At 37.9% G+C, this 18,740-nt stretch overlaps 1 protein-coding gene across 4 annotated transcripts in view; it reads right to left on the reverse strand.

Annotated features, from left to right (window-relative positions):
• Window positions 1-257: 257 nt before the first annotated feature.
• The window catches only part of scaper (S-phase cyclin A-associated protein in the ER), a 133,301-nt gene continuing 114,818 nt past the window's right edge, over window positions 258-18,740 (reverse strand). For all 4 annotated transcript variants that reach the window (XM_051884816.1, XM_051884814.1, XM_051884817.1 and 1 more), the window contains 4 exons: window positions 18,133-18,282; window positions 2,986-3,177; window positions 1,101-1,149; window positions 258-785 (listed from right to left, as the gene is read on the reverse strand). In XM_051884816.1, the coding sequence (XP_051740776.1) occupies window positions 682-785; window positions 1,101-1,149; window positions 2,986-3,177; window positions 18,133-18,282 (495 nt within the window). In that variant the 3' untranslated portion in view covers window positions 258-681. The remainder of the gene's footprint in view (window positions 786-1,100; window positions 1,150-2,985; window positions 3,178-18,132; window positions 18,283-18,740) is intronic.

Here is an 18,740-nt window from a genome sequence, read left to right on the forward strand (position 1 = left end):
GTGCTTCAATACACTGAGAAAATGACAGAAAACAGGTTAACAAGGAAAAAAAATGTGTTGAAATTGTGTATAAATTACAGTATAAAAAAGCGAACAAGCAAAGAAACACAACATCAAAAATTAAAAATCATAACATGTCAGCTACAGGAAGAAATCTTCCTCTTTTTGCATTGAAAAAAAAATTGGAACATGAAAACCAACGGATGAGGTAACTCGTCATTCTCCCTAAATTAAACGAGGGCTTCTGTTTATTCTACTTCATTCACCAGTATCTTTTTATTTACAAAACAATACAATATCAGTCAAACTCAACAATTAAACTAAGCAAATCTATCCGAAAACCGCCTGTTTAGAAAGAGATTCTTTTTTGTCAAACACAAAATCACAATGTGTCCAAAAGTGTATTGAAGGTAAAATCCTGTAAACATTCTATTGCTCATAACACATGTGTGACAAGTCAGTTTATTTTCCTCAGTGTGCGTTAACATATATGTTAATATACAGTTACTGGATAACCACTAGGAAAGGCTCACTACTGATTGACGGCTTCGATGAAGGTCTGATTACTGTCTTCATTTGTACCCTAAACCCCCTCCAACACAGTTTTGCATTATGGAATATACATTTCCTTTTATTGTCAATGTGTGTAATGTGCTTCTGTAAAAGACTGCACTCATTCGCTCACTCCTCCTGCTTCTTGAGGAAGAACTGAAGTGCGGAGTCCCACTGGTCTCTAGGGAAGCGGTTGGAGAGCTCGCAGTAGTCCAGAGGAGCCCAGCCCTTCTCTGATGAGGAAAGATCAGAGGTTTAGGACTGACACAGGAAGTAAAGCATTGAATCAATGCCAGACAGAAGAATCCTTTTGTGAGCAATAAAGCCCTTAATTTTTAACTAATGCACTTTAGAACAGAATATGGGGATTTCTGGATCCATTTGACAATTGTAAACATTTAGACAATTCATCTCATTTAAAATGTATATTTAAGCGTATTTTCAATATATGTCTAAAGCTGGATATTGTCAGTCATGAATGCAAAGATATATTGAAATTTTATATGAATGACTTGTTTTTCCTCAAATTTGGTGAATATAGTCCTCACCTGGCTGTGAAGCTTTGCTGTCCGATTGGTTCTCGTTGGTGGCACAGTCCTGGATTACACAAAATGAACAGATTTCATTATTTATTCCGTTTGGTGACGCTTGTAGAGCAAGAAATTCTCTTATCCCAGATAAATATTCACTAAAAAAGTCAGAATTGCAGGATATAAACTTGCAATTGTGAGAAAAGAGTCAGAATTGCAGGGAAAAAAGTCAGAATTGCGAAAAAAGCCAGAATTGTGGGATATAAACTCGAAATTGCGAGAAAAGTCAGAATTGCAAGATATAAACTCACAATTATGAGAAAAAAGTCAGAATTGTGAGAAAAAAAGAACTGCGAGAAAAAAAAAAGTCAGAATTGCGGAAAAAGCCAGAATTGTGGAATATAAACTCAAAATTGCGAGAAAAGACAGAATTGCGAGATATAAACTCGCAATTATGAGAAAAAAAGTCAGAATTGCGAGAAAAAAAAGTTCGAATTAGGAGAAAAAAAAAGTCAGAATTGTGAGATATAAACTCGCAATTATGAGAAAAAAGTCAGAATTGCGAAAAAAGCCAGAATTGTGGGATATAAACTCGAAATTGCGAGAAAAGTCAGAATTGCGAGATATAAACTCGCAATTGCAAGAAAAACTCAGAATTGTGGAAAATAAGTCAGAATTGTGAGAAAAGTCAGAATTGCAGGATATAAACTCACAATTTGGTGAGAAAAGTCAGAATTGCGGGATATAAACTCGCAATTACGTGAAAAAAGTCAGAATTGTGAGAAAGTCAGAATTGTGGGACAAACTGACAATTGTGAGAAAAAAAGTAAATCGCATTTATTCCGCGGTGGAAACAAGCTTCCATAATTCACATACAACTAAAAGTAAACCATTTGTATAATGATTCCCCTGAAAAGTGAAACAGTGTATTGGCTGAACCAATAGGGTTATTTTGAGGGCAGGACTATATTTTTTCGACCAATGGAAGATGGCAGAAGTGTTCAGAGAAGCCTGTTTAGGTATTATTTTTGCCATTAAGTTTTGCTATGCAAGTGGCGCAGAAATGACAAACTTCAGATAAAATTAAGTTTAATTTTAAATTAATTAATTTTATTAAGTTTTGGATAAAGTGGATAAAGCTTTTGTCATTCTCAGCAACTGATGTCAAGGTGCAGGACATCGTTAGTCTTTCCACTGTTTGAATAAGATGACGATTCCCTGTCCATGTTGGAGTAAGAGCTAATCTCTCTGTAAGTAATGGCAGCGGCGGTGTAGTGTGGAGAGCGCTGTCAGGAAGAAGATGAAGGGAGAGGGTGTTTACAGGAGGCTCAAGAAGTGGCAGGTAAATCCACTCAAACAGACAGAGGAAACCATCCATCTGAGCGAAGGAAGCTGCTTCTTTTAGGGGGGTGTTGGGGCACTAGCAACAGAAAGGTCATGGGTTCGATTCCCAGGGAATACACATGTAACTTAAATGCACTGTAAGTCACTTTGTATATAAGCCGAATGAATGTGTTCACAATGTAAAGTGTAAATGTTTTACTAAATTATGCAATATAGAATAAAATCTGAAATTTGGTCATGATTTGGTTTGATTTCAATTCAATTACTGTGTTATGATTTATAAAATATGTTAAATGATCGCTAGGATACAAGAAAGTTAGAAATAGAAAAATTATACACTTCAATGTTTTTTTAAATTTTATAACATATACTGAATTATATTGATGAATCTATTAGGAACATATTTGTAAAGGTTGCTTGAGTAAAACTTAAGTGGAGTTGTGTCCATCCAAGTTGCAAATTTATGTGAAAAATCTAAATATCGCAAAAAAAAGTTTACGAATAAACTGGCGTTTCAATCCCAGGTGGTCCAAGATTTGATTTTGAAGGTGTGATTTACCTGTATGAAGGTGGCCAGCAGCACACAGCTCATTTCCTGTTGCAGGATGACCTTGTTCTGCAGGTTATTGTAGCAGGCGCAGATGAGCGAGGGGAAGAGCACTTTGATGAGTCGCGGGTGGCTGAAATACTGGAACGGCAGCTGACACAGTTTTTGCAACACGCTGGGCTGGCGGCCAGACTGCACAATCACCTGGAACACACACAGTGACAGTGAGCGCACACACACGCAACCAGTGAGGCCAAAGCCACAGCCAGCTGTAAATCAACCCGCCCCTCTCTGCCCGTCCCACACGTAAATCTGCCACTAAAACAACACACAAACAGCCATTAAGAGGAGAAATAGAGGGCAGTGCCTCCCAGCGCACAATTACACTCCATAAAACACAGACAGGGATGCCTCATCCACTTCTGCTGAGCATGTACGCTGAACACACACAGGTTCAGATTTGCCCCATGGGAGGACACACTTGAGCTCCGTTCCAAAAACTACTGAGCCGCCTCACTATCCACTTCCTACCTAGGCAGCATCGAAATGGACATAGAACCTCATTAAGTGACCAATTTGGAACATTTTACATAGGTAGCAACTCGCGCTACACAAATTGCGCACAGGAAGGAGACTAAATTTGCAACTGATTTCAATCTGCTTGTTAAAGGCACAATATGTAATTTTTTCACCGCTAGAGGTCGCCTATTCAAAACAAAGGTGTAGCTTGATGACGCCGAGTTTGAGTGCGGAATCATGGGAGATGTCGTCTTCACCTACAGCCAGGGGAAAAGAATTCGACGAGACTCAGGGAGAAATCATGTTCATGGATGAGATTTCTGTAGTATGAAGCAGAGCACGTGCGTTTGCTAATGAGAGACGAGCGCGACACCAAACCAAAATACAATACCGAAAAATCACGATCCATCCTTTATCTCCATACCGAAGTCTCATATGGCCAAACTGCGATTCATCTTTAGTGAATTGTTAAAATATGTGTGTCCAGGATGCGATATGAATAACTAGTGCTCGTAAGCGGCTGGTAAAATAGTATTCTCAACTGAAGTGAGTAGAGGCTTGGATCTGGAAACATTATTTCTTACACCATGACTTAAGCAGGTAGAGCTTGGCGTTAGCATGTTGCTAAGCTAACAGCTCCATATTTTTTGACAATTCAAATTTTGACAATTAAAGGTGCAATATGTAAGATTTGTGTCCGCTAGAGGCCTATTCGAAACAAAGGTGTAGCTTGATGACGCCAAGTTTGAACGCGGAATCTTGGGACATGTGGTCTTCATCTCAACGGACGGTGGAAACAATCAGGATAGGACTCGGGAAGAAATCATGTTCATGGATGCGATTATTAACATTACTGTAGTATGAAGCAGAGCAGGACCGAGTGTTGTGGGAGCTGAACGAGGCCGCTGGAGAGATTGCGCAACACACGCCGCGAGCAGCGGAACTTTTATTATGCCACAGTCGCCGGCGCCGCTTCCGCTTTTCCGGTCATGAGTATGAGGTAACGCAGCTCTGTTTATCATATTAGATACATTTGAGTGTGTTGAAATTGATGTTATAACGTTACTGCGTGCGTTCGCTCGGCGGCTGCTGTGAGACACTTGTTGCACACTGCAGTAAGATAGATCGATTTTAGAATATCATATTAAATGCTGGATGGCTTGTGTTGATAAATGGCATGCAGTTAATTTTAAAATGTATTGTATGATGGAGAAAATACTGTATTACTGTTACTAAAAAATAAAGCTGCATCTGATTATGCTATGTTAGCTACTTCACAAAATAGTGTTTTTCTCTGAGGCATGGTAAAGCATGGTACTCGCAAAAAAAAAAATCAAGAAAATTAGATTCAAACAATAAGACTAAACGTGTTGAGCTATAGCACAACAATTAGTTTTCTGTCTATAAACGTAACCAAACAGTTGTTCCCTTGTCTATTAAAACGTGTAAATATTAAAGCGTCTTTGGTGTTTCCATGGTTTTTACAAAATAAAATCAGAAACCGAGGGTAACGCGGGTATGACGCAATTGACAGGCGACTCCTCACACGTTCCGGAGCCTTGGTTAAAATTGCAATTTTCTCACGATTTACAAATAGTTGGAAACATTTGGGATATTGTAAGTATTCAAGTGAACAAAATATATAACACTGGCCTAGTGGTTTTTGGATATTTTACTGCAAAAATCTTACATATTGCACCTTTAAGAAAAAGCACACCAATATTGGTTAAAATAGTTCATTTAAAATGACACTGAACTATTTTTATATCAACAAAAGTCAGTTTTTAATGAAATTTAACATTCGGCCATTTTAGATGTATTATTTTTTTTTACTGAGCTTTCACTGAAGCATTGTTTTATTCACATAGGATACCTGTGATGCTGCCTTAGAATCTGGCCAACAGAAGGTTTTTTGAGGTACACCTTTGCATTAGAAGCACAAAACTGTGGCCTTCATATGTATCTACAAAGGTTGTTAGAAGAGCACTGTTTATCGAAACAACAGGAAACTGAAATGTTGGTTGTTCACTGAGGTTCATGTCAGTGCAATCTCTTGTCACAACCTTTGAGAACCATCTATTCTATATTAAGGTCTAGAACATGCTGAAATGCATGTTTGTGGGTCAAGTTTTGGTGTTGAACCTTGTGCAAAACATGCAAACAAGCACAGCTCCACTTTAATAAATGAAGTAATACCCATAATGGTGTTCGTACCGGGTGTATGGCCCTCTCTGCCTTCCCATTTATCACTGCCTTCAATCACACCGTCAAAATCAGCCCACCCCTTAGAATTAAAACCAAATCACCACAGGCCTGGACTGATTAAACGCAGTGCCTGGGATGGGAAAAAAAAAAAAAAGAGGCATAGCCCCTAAATGCTACAAGCTTCCGACTGGGTTGAGGAGCCTGGGAAGGCGCTCGGCTCCCGGGAAGGGAACTAGAGAGTTGGGAGGTCACCACAGTAAATCCTGACTAGAGGGATTTGGGGGAGAAAGATGAAGAGAGGGAGGGGGCGTTAAACAGTCCCTATTACAGGTACACACATCCTTCCATTGCTGCTCGGCCCCAAATGCAAACCATAAGGGAGGGGTGACATTCCCTGGGAAAGGGGTGACATAAATTACCAGGATTTACAAGATTTTAAAAATACTCTTAACAATACTGTTTCCATCGCATTCTCCGCTTTAATAATCCCCCTCAAGGGTTTAAGTGCATGACAAACAAAGCGATAACTCACTACTTTTATCATTTAAAAGGTGAAGCGCCTTAAAATCTAGTTCTACAGCAGTGTTCAAAGGCTTTAGGTCCATGTCACTCTGTATTAGGAACTGTTTAAAGATGCCTGACCAAAACAACTAAAACAAACCACAGTGGAGCCCTTTAATGGTGCTCAGAGTTGGACTGTAGACTAGTCCCGGATTGTCCGGCCTCAGTTGACCAAACAGCATGATTCAGAAGCTTTTTGCAGGGTTGAAATTAATGCTCTTACTCTGCTACTATGGAACAAATGGTGCAAAACATCTGGTTGTTTTCAGCGTAGGAGCTGCGTAGTGTCAGAATGGTGGGTGAGATGAAGGAGGGTCTTTTTTCGGCCAAACGCAGAGAGTACAGAATCAATCTCTCCCATCAGTTCTGGATAAGACTAGGGAGTGGTAGAGATACTGCTGTATTTCTAATCACTCATGAGACTGTTAAAATTTACAATGCTGTAGACACACCGGGTACTCGTTTACCTCATGGACCCTTGGCACCTTCAATGGGTATTCAGAACCTTGGACTGATTACTTGTCATGCAACAAGCTTCACAAGGTAACGTGAAGAACTTCTCATAGGATACTCAATCAGGGAATCGATTGGGAAGTTGTTATACACATCATATATAATAATAAAAGAAAATGTGTAAGTAAATATAGATGATTTTTGGTAGATTTTCATGCACGTAAACATCTTTATCAGCTTTCTGTCAGCTTATTCAATATTTAAACATCTGACAAACACTTTTGACATTAAAAGTTAAATGATGTTGATGTTAATTTCAAAATCAATTTTTTGTGAGTTGTCAGTAGCTAGGTTTCCATCCAAACGTAAAGCGAATCTTTTCAAAGTTCGCAAAAAAACAAAAGAAATGCAAATTAGGTGTTTCCATCAGAGCAAAAAAAAAAAAAAAAAAAAAAACGGAAAAGTATGCGCGATTTGGCATAAAAAGCGCGCAGAGTGCTTCCTTTATAATCATTAAAAAGCTGTCCCTCATCTTAGTTCATCGTGATCTCACAAAGTTCAGTTATAATAAACGAAGCTGGCTGTACAATGAATTTCTTATTTACTTAAAGTCTACACTATTTATTTTGTTATAATGAGAGGATTTTGCACGCATGGAGAACTCAAAATCCACTCGCTGCTCAAAAAATTTTTTTTTGAGTTTTTGTTCAGTGCTAACTTAAACACCTCTGATTGGCCACTGAGTTCAAGAAATCAACAGATACCTTTGTGATTGGCTACATTGCTCAACGCTGCAAAACTTACGCACTGGATCGTTTGCCAAACCAATATGTTATTATTACAGAGAAAACTGATCCTAGACCAGCAGTTATGGGCAGCTTTTCCCTCTAAAAGCAATCAGAAGCAGTGGCAGGTAGTGGTTTAAGTGAGAAAATTCCACGCTAGTCTTCGCGAAATCATCATGCGCACAATCGCACGGAGAGAAAGACGCACGGTGTCGACACCCACCGGCAAAAACATAAATCGGCGCCTATGGTATTGGTAACCTAGTAACCAACAGTAAATAAAACATCATCAGCGGAAACAGCCGATTAGTCACGTGGGTTTAATGTTCGCTATGTCAGAATTTATTCGGCAAATGTGTTTCCATCTCCCATTATTCATATGAACTCTTTTCCGCAAAAGTCAAAAACCACCTCAAGTAAGCGTAAAAACGTTTTTGCGATTTTGTTCCCCGAAATTTGCCGTTTCCATCACTTGTTTCTGATGCGATACCTCAAAATGTGCATAAAAACAGGGTGATGGAAACATAGCTAACATGTTGATTTGCCCCCTTAAAATCTGTATTTATAAATTTAGTTTTGTTTTGTTGTAAACGTAAACAAACTCAAAGGGCAGAACAAATTTGTAAATCATTTGTGAAACCATTTTTTCCCAACGTGAGAGAGTACAAGTGCGTGTCCATCTGTGGGGGTTGTGGTTTTGTGGACATTCCGCCCCACAAATCACGCAGCCATCTCATAATCCTTCAGCATGCGGTGCTTCATCTTCACACAACTAAACAATGAGCCCCCCTCAAGTGTCCACTGAGGGGAGACGTACAGCACTGAGAGATCAGAGGTTACCTACCGCCCCAACCCAGGCAGTGAACTCACCCGCCTCTCCCTGGCCGAGAGAAATGACCCTGCCCCTTACCGGCCCCAAACTTGGATTAGGACCTCGGCCAAGTCCTCCTGTACCAGCGTCTGCAGAGGTATCCATTCAGCAATTGACACCATAAAAGCAACAGCAGGCGTTTGAACTTGTGATTCCTCCCCCGCTTTAACACAGATGGCCATAAAGAAAGGAAGAGACAAGGCCTAGTGTCTAGTGTTGGTCTTAAGTAGAGAGCACTGGAGTTTTCATATAGGGCCACGTTTTTACGGGCGGCCCATTACATAACTCCCAGCCTGTCAACTGAAAACAAAGGGAGCATAAAGTTAACGCAGTGAAACGCAAACATGCACACTCCGAGCGGCTCAAGGTGAAGAGGAAGGAGACCTGTGGGCCAGGGGTTTGTTCTTTGATGAACACTTGATAAGACGGCAGAGGAGAGACGAATGCCGACAGTAAAATTGATGGCTGTTAGGTTGTGTGGAGCCATGGTGATAAAAAAAAAAAAAAATAGTCTTTAAATAAAAGAACTGACTGGTGTAAATAGATGTTTCAATCCTGTATTGGACATGAGGGCTGAATGCAAATCCGAAATGTTTTTCTCTTATTGTAAAATGTATATTACGACTATATCCAGGAAACAAAATGATTTCTGAGTTACTGTATTTCTTATAATAATGGAAATAAATTATGATTATTTGAAGTTGGCCATTGAGAATTATTACAAACATGACTGTCATGAAATCTAATTTACATGAGGAGGGACGTCACATTTACATCAAAATGATAACTACATCTACTTGGAACTGAATCCAAACGCCAAAGGGCAGAATATATTTTCATTTAATTTTTCAAAGCCCCCAAATATGATGTCCCTTCTAATGGACCCCCTTGCCGCCATATATTTTCATGTATAAAGACCCATTTATACTGTGAAAAATAAAAGTGTGTAAAATACTAACTGGAAAATATTCGACCCAAGAGAAACAAAACTATGTCTATAGAAATATAAAATAGTAAATTTATTCTAATTAAATAAAATAGAATGTAGCATATTATTTATTTATTTAATTCATTATTTTTATTTATTTATTTCAAACAATGGATGAGCAGTTCGCTCTATTTTAAGTTGTTTCATAAACACCTACATTGCATAGTACTATAGTGCTAAATAAGTTTATAGTGCATTTTATCCATAATTTCGTCAAAGTTCAACATGTTAAGCAGGATAAAAAAGGCTCAGCACTCAATATGTGTTAGCATTGCTTGTGCATGAGAAAGCTGTATGGACATCAAAATAAATCGGTGATGCTTGTAAACCTGAATAAGTTGGCAAAACTCAAAACATTTGAGGTAATCAGTTACATCAATTTTTTTTTAAGTTAAGAAATTATGGGCCGGTTTCACAGACAGGGCTTAGCCTAAGCCAGGCTTTAGTTCAATAAACGTGTCTTAGAAAAAAAAATTACTGATGTGCATCTTGAGACAAAACAATTGCACTGACATATTATCTCAGAGCAAGTTTCTTTCAGTTGAAACAGTTCAAACGTGCATTTTAGTCTAGGACTAGCTTAAGCCTTGTTTGTGAAACCGGGGGTTAAAGTTTAAGTAAGCAGAACATGCAGATTTTTATTTTGTACCCATGTGTTTTAATTGTTCTTAACTTGAAATATTTGAGTAAACTAATTCATACATTTAACTTAAAATTATCACGTAATCTGGAAACTTGGCTAACTTTAACTAGCTTATTCAATAAATGCTACCTTGCTAATTGGTAACACAATGCTTTGATAGCATTAGCATAGCACTTGCTGAATGAGTACAGCAATATAAAACATTTAACATATATCTGTTCTCAAACTAAGCTCATGCTCCACTCTTCACCATGATTGTAACCCTACAAAAAAACAAAAAAAAACAACAGAAACTCTTCTAAACTAGCATAACAAAACATTAAACACTACTAAAGCTCCCACTTAACATTAATCTTGCACCAAAAACATTATATAACACTTAATTTTAGCATTTACTCTCACTTTTGAGTATCATGGCAAAGCATGCTGGGAAATGGAAATCCCGGCCCAGTTTCAGTTAAATTTAATTAAGTTCATGAAACTCAAAACAATGAAACAATTCAGATTACTTAAAATGTGTCAGTTTTGTAAACTCAAAAGTAAAAGAAAGTCTTAAATACTCATAAAAGTTAATTTGATAGAACTGATTTGTTTAATTTGAGTTGGCTCTACTCAAACCAATTAATTATTTTGAGCGTTAGGGTTTACAGCGTGAAAATGGCCATTGTTTTTCAATATAAATGGGAGATGACGCAAGTGTCCCATGCTGCCAAGACACCTCAGCAATTTTTCATTGGGCCCGGGATTTCCGCACTTTCAAAACTACAAATCTATGGCTCTGCCTTAAAGATGAACCAAACCAAGAGGATGAGAGAATGTTCGCGCCGCTGATAAGACAGGACGTCTGCCTACATACGAGGATGCAAAGAGAGCACTCAGAAGAGGAAGTTATGGCTGAAAGGCCTTATCTGAACAACGCCTACCGCCCCCTCTTAACCATCCATCCAGACAACCTGACGGCGACTGGTACATGGGCGTAAACATAAAATTAAAAGACAAAAAAAGATCTGTTGGTTTTCATCTCTCAAAGCAGAAAGAATGTTTCTTTGTCATGAAAACACCATTAAAAACGGGTCCGCTCGCCAGTGCATTGGCAAAGGATCACTGACATACTAGTGTTTGCTTAATAAATCAAGTGTCATCTTCGATCCCGAGAAAGATAATCTTTTCTTCTCGAGAAGCCATTCGGACCTGGATCATGCTCAAACACAGCATTAGATGCAAATGGAGCCCTAAACTGAAAGATTTATGGGCAAACAAACAAAATTAAACGGATGAAACCCGGAAAGAAATTGACAAAACTCAATAGTATGTTCAACCTGAATTCGCCCTTTAGGTAGGGCGTAAATATTCCTCACCGCCATCAATCACATCTGTCCGCCGGCCACGTTGCAAGAAACTCAAAGACGTTTGGTGAATTTCCATAACACTGGCCGGTGGTCTGGTCCATCTAATCAAAGAGGGATGGGTTATCACTGGGGTAATGGACTGTTGAAGGAGGTGCTTCAACAACAGTTAAACCAGGATTAGAAGCCCAGGAACAACACTAGGGTTTGAGGGCAAAGGAGATAGCCCTGAACTTGTAGGGAAGAATCAGACACGTGAAGGAGAGAAAAAGAAGGGAGTGAGAAGATAAGACAAGTGAGTGTGGTGGATTGGCTCAATCTGGCACTTTTGGAGGTGTAGGGGCTACAAGCTAAAAGGGGCTAAAGGGTTGTTAGCCTTCACCTCGCTATCGTTGCTAAAACACCAAGTTTATAGATAATAACATTTTCGCCTGGAAGTACCTAGAAGCTATGAGTGAGGAAGTTTGATGGCTGTCTGGACAGGACAAACAGAAGCCATTTTAATTTAGAAAGATTTTTTTTGCCTTGTTCAATTTACAATAGCGAACAGAATCAACTAATTATGCAAGCTAGATTTGAATTAGCACATTAAAAAGAGGAGTTGATAGGCCCCATTGACTTCCATAGTATTTTTTTTTTCCCATACTATGGAAGTCAATGGGGCCTATCAACTGTTTGGTTACCCATATTCTTCAAAATATCTTCTTTTGTGTTTAGCAGAAGAAAGAAGCTTGAAACAACTTGAGCGTAAGTAAATGATGACAGAATTTTCATTTTTGGGTGAACTATCCCTTTAAGTAATTGTTGGTCCACAGTTTGACCAGCAAAACAAAACAAAACAAAACAAAACAAAAACAAAAACAAACAAAACAAAACAAAACAAAAAACAAAAGTAACTACATTAAAGTCAACTGTTAAAGTCAACATGAAAATTCTTTTTCAAAAAGTATTTGCAGTTTTTGTAACTTTCCGTGATTTACACCAGTACATTAAAACAATGAGTAAAAAATTATTTGCTTTTTTTGGTTTTTTTTTAAGTCTCTTAAGCTTACCAAGACTGCATTTACAGTATTTGATTAAAGCAATATTGTATATCAAAGTAATACAGTAATATTGTGAAATATTACTACCATTTAAAATAACATTTTTTATTTTATTATATTTTAAAACGCAATTTATTCCTGTGATGTAAAGCTGAATTTTCAGCATCATTACTAGTCTTCAGTCACATGATCCTTCAGAAATCATTCTAATATGCTGATAGTAGTACACATTTCTTTATATATAAAAAAAAAAAATCTTACTGACCCCAAACATTTGAGCAGTAGTTTATTTGACATCAGAAAAAACTACAAAGTAATTTATTTGATGAAAGGTTACAAAGACATTTTTTAATTTGTATTACCATTCTCTGATGAATTGTTCACAACAATACCCAGAATGTGTGTTAAAATAGTATAAACAGGCTAAATTTTGATTTCATGTTGACTTTAAACCATATTAAAAACAAATTTCTCTTTGCTGTTGGCCATTATTCAAAAGCCTTTATGCCCCCCTTGAGTACAAACAAACTTCCTATCAGCCATGACTGCATATCTCACACTCTAAATGGCTCTGTGGGTGAGGGTCTGAATAATATCCATGTGGAAAGAACAAATGTCCCCCAGTAGTTTTTCCTTCCTTTATGAGCTGCATTATTTCTCAGATGCACACATGTAAACACAGGCTGGCTGAATCAGAGCGCAGCACTGCGAGACAGACCAGGGTCAGCGCCGTCTTTGTCTTCTGCCAGTGCTTACATTAGTCTGAAAAAGTCAAATATTCCCGCTCCAGTCTCCATTTATCCTGTACGAGGGCCGTGTGGATATATACCAGGGCCCCTGACACTGGCAAGTATCCGAATGGAGAGGGGCGGGGCCGTAATGCCAAGTTCTATACTGATGTTTATGTCATTTAATTCAGTTTAAATGTGTTGAAGTGCTTTTCGCGATTGGTTGGTGTTGCTGCAGGCATACTGTATATTTAGTTGATAGGAAAAATAACAAGGAAGAGAAAATTTCTCAATGTGGTTGATTTTGAAATTTAGCAGGCAACCATAGCAGTCATTTTTCTCTGCCTTGCCATTTTCGACATCAAAATAAAAACAATATGTTAAAGACCACATACATACATATACAGTACATACATACACACACACACACACACACACACACGTACGTACATACATATTTTCCAAAGGCCTTAATAATAATAAAAAACAAAGATATGACATCCAAAGTATGTAAGGTAGTACAACTAGATCTCTTTTATTGAATCCAAAAGATTTTAATCATATTTTGCACATATAAAGGTATTTTAAAGATTTTTAAGTGTCAAAAGGTCATTCGGTTTAACCGTCCAAAGGCCAATACAGCCATTTCATTTGTGATTAAATTATCTTAAAATGTAATAAATGTATATATTTTTTATTCTGGCATGATTTTATAACATCATATATCAACATAGTGCAAAATGGTATTAAAATTATGTGTAGAAGTCGTTGCTTTGTTATGAGAAAGAATGTCCGGAAAAATGAATTTCATTGATGTCATTCGGAGTAACCAATATAAAGGGACCATTTTGAATCAAGCCATGTGTTTAATACCATGTGACAGGATGTGACATCATTCAGACACCTGCAAAGGACCACATGGTCATGAAGCAAAGTAACTAACTCTCTCTTAACTATTTGAAAAATTCATCAGGTCATTCTATAAAATATGGAAAATGTTGTAATATTTTAAAAACTCTAAATATAAAATGTTTGATTATCCTTTCGCAAGCTAGCTAGCAAGCTAACTAGCTGGCTAACTACATATCAGCCTGTTAGCATTGTTTGAAAATATCGTCATTTTGTATAACCGTGTCATTCGGTAAAACTGAACATTTGGTTAAACCGAATGACTTTTTTTGGTGACAAATTTTGTCCATCTTGTAAAAAATGACAAAAGCAGTGTTAATTTGATGATAAAAACCACATGATCTCATTGTTAATTATTCATCAATGAGCCATATAAAATTAAAGTGAATTATATAAAAAGGAAAAATAAATATAAACACATATGCACATATACATTCATATTTTATTTTTATATATATATATATATATATATAATATATATATATATATATATATATATTATACACACACACACACACAAATTAAAGACAAATGCAAGATAAATGGAAGAAAATCATGAGCCTATAATAACAGTAAAGGATAAAAGGTGATCAAAAGTGTGTGTGTGTGTGTGTGTGTGTGTGTGTTAAAAACCCTATTACAACACCAAAGATACCCAATTTACATATATACATTCATAAAAACTGTTACGTTCAATATTGATGCTGATAAATGTTACGATTCAACAACCAAGAAAAAAAATTGAAAATGTGGTTAAATGCGACGCTGGGTAGAAACTGCATTGACTCATCAGCTCAATGTTAGCTTACCAACAGGCAACTAACCATGTAAAATGATGCCACGAGTCAATTCATCACATCACCTTCTTATGGCTGCACACATGTAGTAGGTGCATCCAACAAATTTTATAATTTATTTGACCTACCAGCAAGAATTTTGGCCAAAACGCATCTCAGCTGAATAGCTTCACTTCATTTTTTCCACCTCTCTCCAGTGCACCTGCCAGTGTCGGTGCTGTTTTTAATAATAAACCCTGATGTGCAGCCAAATGGCAGCATAAAACAGCAGCTTGTGTCCTGGAGGGAAGTCACAAGTTTAAAGACTTTGCGGCCTGGCATTTTTCAAATTAGCAAAGTGGGCTGGGAAGATATGAATATTCACGAGGCGTTATTCCCAGCCCGCTCGTCGTTTAAGTTCCCCCATGCGAGCACAAAGCCCAATCATCTGTCACGCCCCCCCCTTAATTCAATCATCAACCCTCATTCAATTATCCAATATAATATGCAAATCAACCCAACAATGGCCAACAAATGCTAATTACCTACATCAAAATAATTAAATTGGATGGCATCAGTGCAGAAGGACTGAACGGCTATAAAAATGGAGGCTGTTTCTTTAATTAAGAGCAAAAATGTTTTAAATTAGAAGCACATAAATTGCAAGGACTCTGACCCCCTCCCTTCCCCGTCCCCCGAGGGGACATTAAGACGTCACGGACGAGGTTTCCACGTGATGCGCGCATAACTAAAACCCGACCGAGTGTGGCGTAGTCACACCTGCCATGCAGTTGCCGGCTTCCAGGTAAACGGAGCATGCAAACGGTATCAGGGACTCCCACTTCTTCATGCCAGGCTGATCTGTGATCTGTACTGCCAGGTTAGTTCAGCCCCCTTCCCCCTCCACCAGGGCTGAACAAAGAACGGGCCAACTGCCAGGCGGCGGATAACAATGTCTGTTCCTACTACACAGTGCAGAGCCAACAGAGGTGGCAAAGTCACTGCATTATTCAACAGCCTCCTTTTGTTGCTATTGTGTTGGTTGTTTGTAAGGAGAAAAGTACACCTGCTCTTGATCTAATGACAACCAAACATTATACACACCTCAGTGACGGAGAGGAAAGGATCTTTTACAGTGCTAAATATGACTTGAGACAGCATGAAGCACTATTTGCAAATTGCTGTTTGTTTAGATACATTTTGTGTTTTGCAAAGTTTGCTGCTTCAGTTGTTGCAGTGTTGATTCACATTGTTTGTAGATTAAATAATTGCAAAATCTTCATTGGCCAAAAAATTAATTATCACAAAAATCCAAATTTCACGGTTTCTTGGCCCTGGCACAAAATGACCAGCTATCCTCACTTCACTAATCATATCATCAGCACATGAGAAAGTCCTAGTCAGGTAAAATCACTATCATTCTGATTGGATAAGAGCAGACTGATACAAAAGGAGGGGAAAAGTGCTTCCGATCATTGGGTCTCATTAACTAAGCATTAGGGATGTGACAGTGAGGAAATTTTCCCACTGGTTAATCGATGTGTGACAACAACGCCAGTGGACACGCACCATTATGAATGCTCGTCCGGAGTGCGCATTTTACTTTCGCTTTCTAATTAGCAGCAATTCGGGGGCAGCAATTGCTTGAATGATGGGTTCATTGTTATTCTTAATGAAAAACACAACAACAAAACAGCACAATGACAAAGTCGCTTAAATAGGTTGTTTCCACATGACGTCATTGCTGCACGCGAAATGCGGCTGGAGGGCAAGGAGTGATTTTTCTATATAGGAATCGCTATCACAAACTTTTTTTTGCGTCGTTTATAGTTGCTCAAATCTATCAAATCGAGAAATCACAATGAGCTTTCATCATTTACGTAACTTATATCGTTTTTAACTTTAAAAGTTGTCACCTTTTATAGCGTTTTGCGTCTGCCAATACTGAAATGAATATGGATACCTGCTTACCTTTTTTGTTTTTGACTTGGTTAAATAATCACATTCTTCATGGTATCGTTTGCAGGGAAGAGAAGATATTTTATTCCATTGCATGATCATTTGGTGTTTTCACTTCAGTTTTGTAGAATTCCGTTTACAATGTTGATCTGGTTACCGTGAAAACAGTGTCACACGCTGGGCACGTGCTGCTGCTTCAGCCATCATATGGTAGAAAATGTCCAAATAAAAAAAAATGTGTTCAACAAGCTGACAGAAGTCAATTCATTTCTTTGTTGGAAGGGTGTAAATGTAACTGTAGTTTTAATGTTTTCTTTGTAAATATTCACTTTCCCATATGACCACGGAGGAGAATCGGATGGGCATTCAGCGGACAGACACCCTTTTTTACAGTCTATGACAGACACCGACACACTATTATATTTTATTTATTTATTTATTTTTTTCGTATTTATTTCAACAAATGACAACCAAAATCAAACCCATAGAAGCTTGTGAACAGTTTTGAAGTGGCTGCGTGCAAGTTATACTCATTCACAAGCCGAGTGAGAGTCATACTTGCAAATGTAATGTTAATTATATTAAACCAAACAAAATACAACACTTTCAAAAACACTCAGCTTTGTGATTATTTTATTGAGTGATAGGCAATGGGTTCAATCAGTGACATTATTAGATTTGCTATACGGCGTCTCCCCGTCACCTCCTCAACCTGCTTCCCTTAGTGTTTTTACACGTAGAAAAGGCGAAAATTGTATTACACCGTCCAGTTTTTCCCTGAACGATGATGTGAGCTCCTGTTGCAATTCTCAATTCTGCATAAACGACCTACAATGGTGACATTTTTCACAATCACGACAGAAAATCAAAAATACTGCCCTAACTTCACTAGAAGAAAGACAGTGCGAGAGTAAACAAACCCAGACTAGAACTGAACGCGACATGACGGCAGCTTCACATTCTCTATATCTACCTCCTCGATGGCAGTCAAGTCTTTCAATTCAGTAGAAAAATCGCTCCTTTTCATAACATAAGCTTCATGTCCAACATTTGTTGTGATTTTCTGTTTATACCTTTCTAAACCAGCACAGTTCGGACTTTTCCCCATCTCTTACATTCTAATTTTCACTGCTTGCCCTCCACATCAATTTCGCACGTCACCAGAACCATGTGATCGCAAACAACCTATAGGAGCTTTTACATTTCACTTTGAAACAAAATCTTCCGCCATCGTCTTGTCAGTCATGCGTTAAATCGCTAATTTTGGCAGCACTAGTATATAATCATGAAACCGTATGTATTCATAAAACAAACCTGTTAGCATGCATGTTTTTTTTATTTTTATGTAACACTTATAATGAAGGTAATCCTACCTGGTTGTCTGGGTGGTTGACAGTGAAGTAGCCGACGCAGATGATGAGCTCATGGAGCAGATCTTCAGAGCTCTGTTGAGAGCAGTACCACAGCAGAGAACTCACAATGTGTCTAAAGGCCAGAGAGAGACCCTCCGCTCCTAAAACACACTGCAAACAACAGACACAGGTCAGCAACTTGTAGAATAGCTATTAGAAAAGAACATGCATACAAGTCTTTCTGCACATTAGAAATGCAAAAAGCCATGAAAAGACTGTTCATCATAGGTAATTTGACACTGTTAATGGTATAGATCACATAAAAATTAAAACCGATTAATCATTTACTCACCCTCGTCGTTCTAGAACTGTATGACCTTTGCAGAACATAAAAGAAGATATTTTGGAGAACCGTTTTTGTCTGTGGAATGAAAGTCAGTGGGGTCCAAAATGGGGGTGTCACGATATCCCGGTATTGACGATAACCGTGATATTCAAAACATGAAAAATCGATATCGTGTTAATTAAGGGTGTGACAATATATCGTGATAACCGAAATATTTAAAATTAATAATACACATTTTAATATGACACGTAAATAATCCAGCTCCAGTACCTGGTTGACATCC

This window comes from Ctenopharyngodon idella, chromosome 24 (genome assembly GCF_019924925.1).
Source record: "Ctenopharyngodon idella isolate HZGC_01 chromosome 24, HZGC01, whole genome shotgun sequence".
Classification (NCBI taxonomy): Eukaryota; Metazoa; Chordata; class Actinopteri; order Cypriniformes; family Xenocyprididae; genus Ctenopharyngodon; species Ctenopharyngodon idella.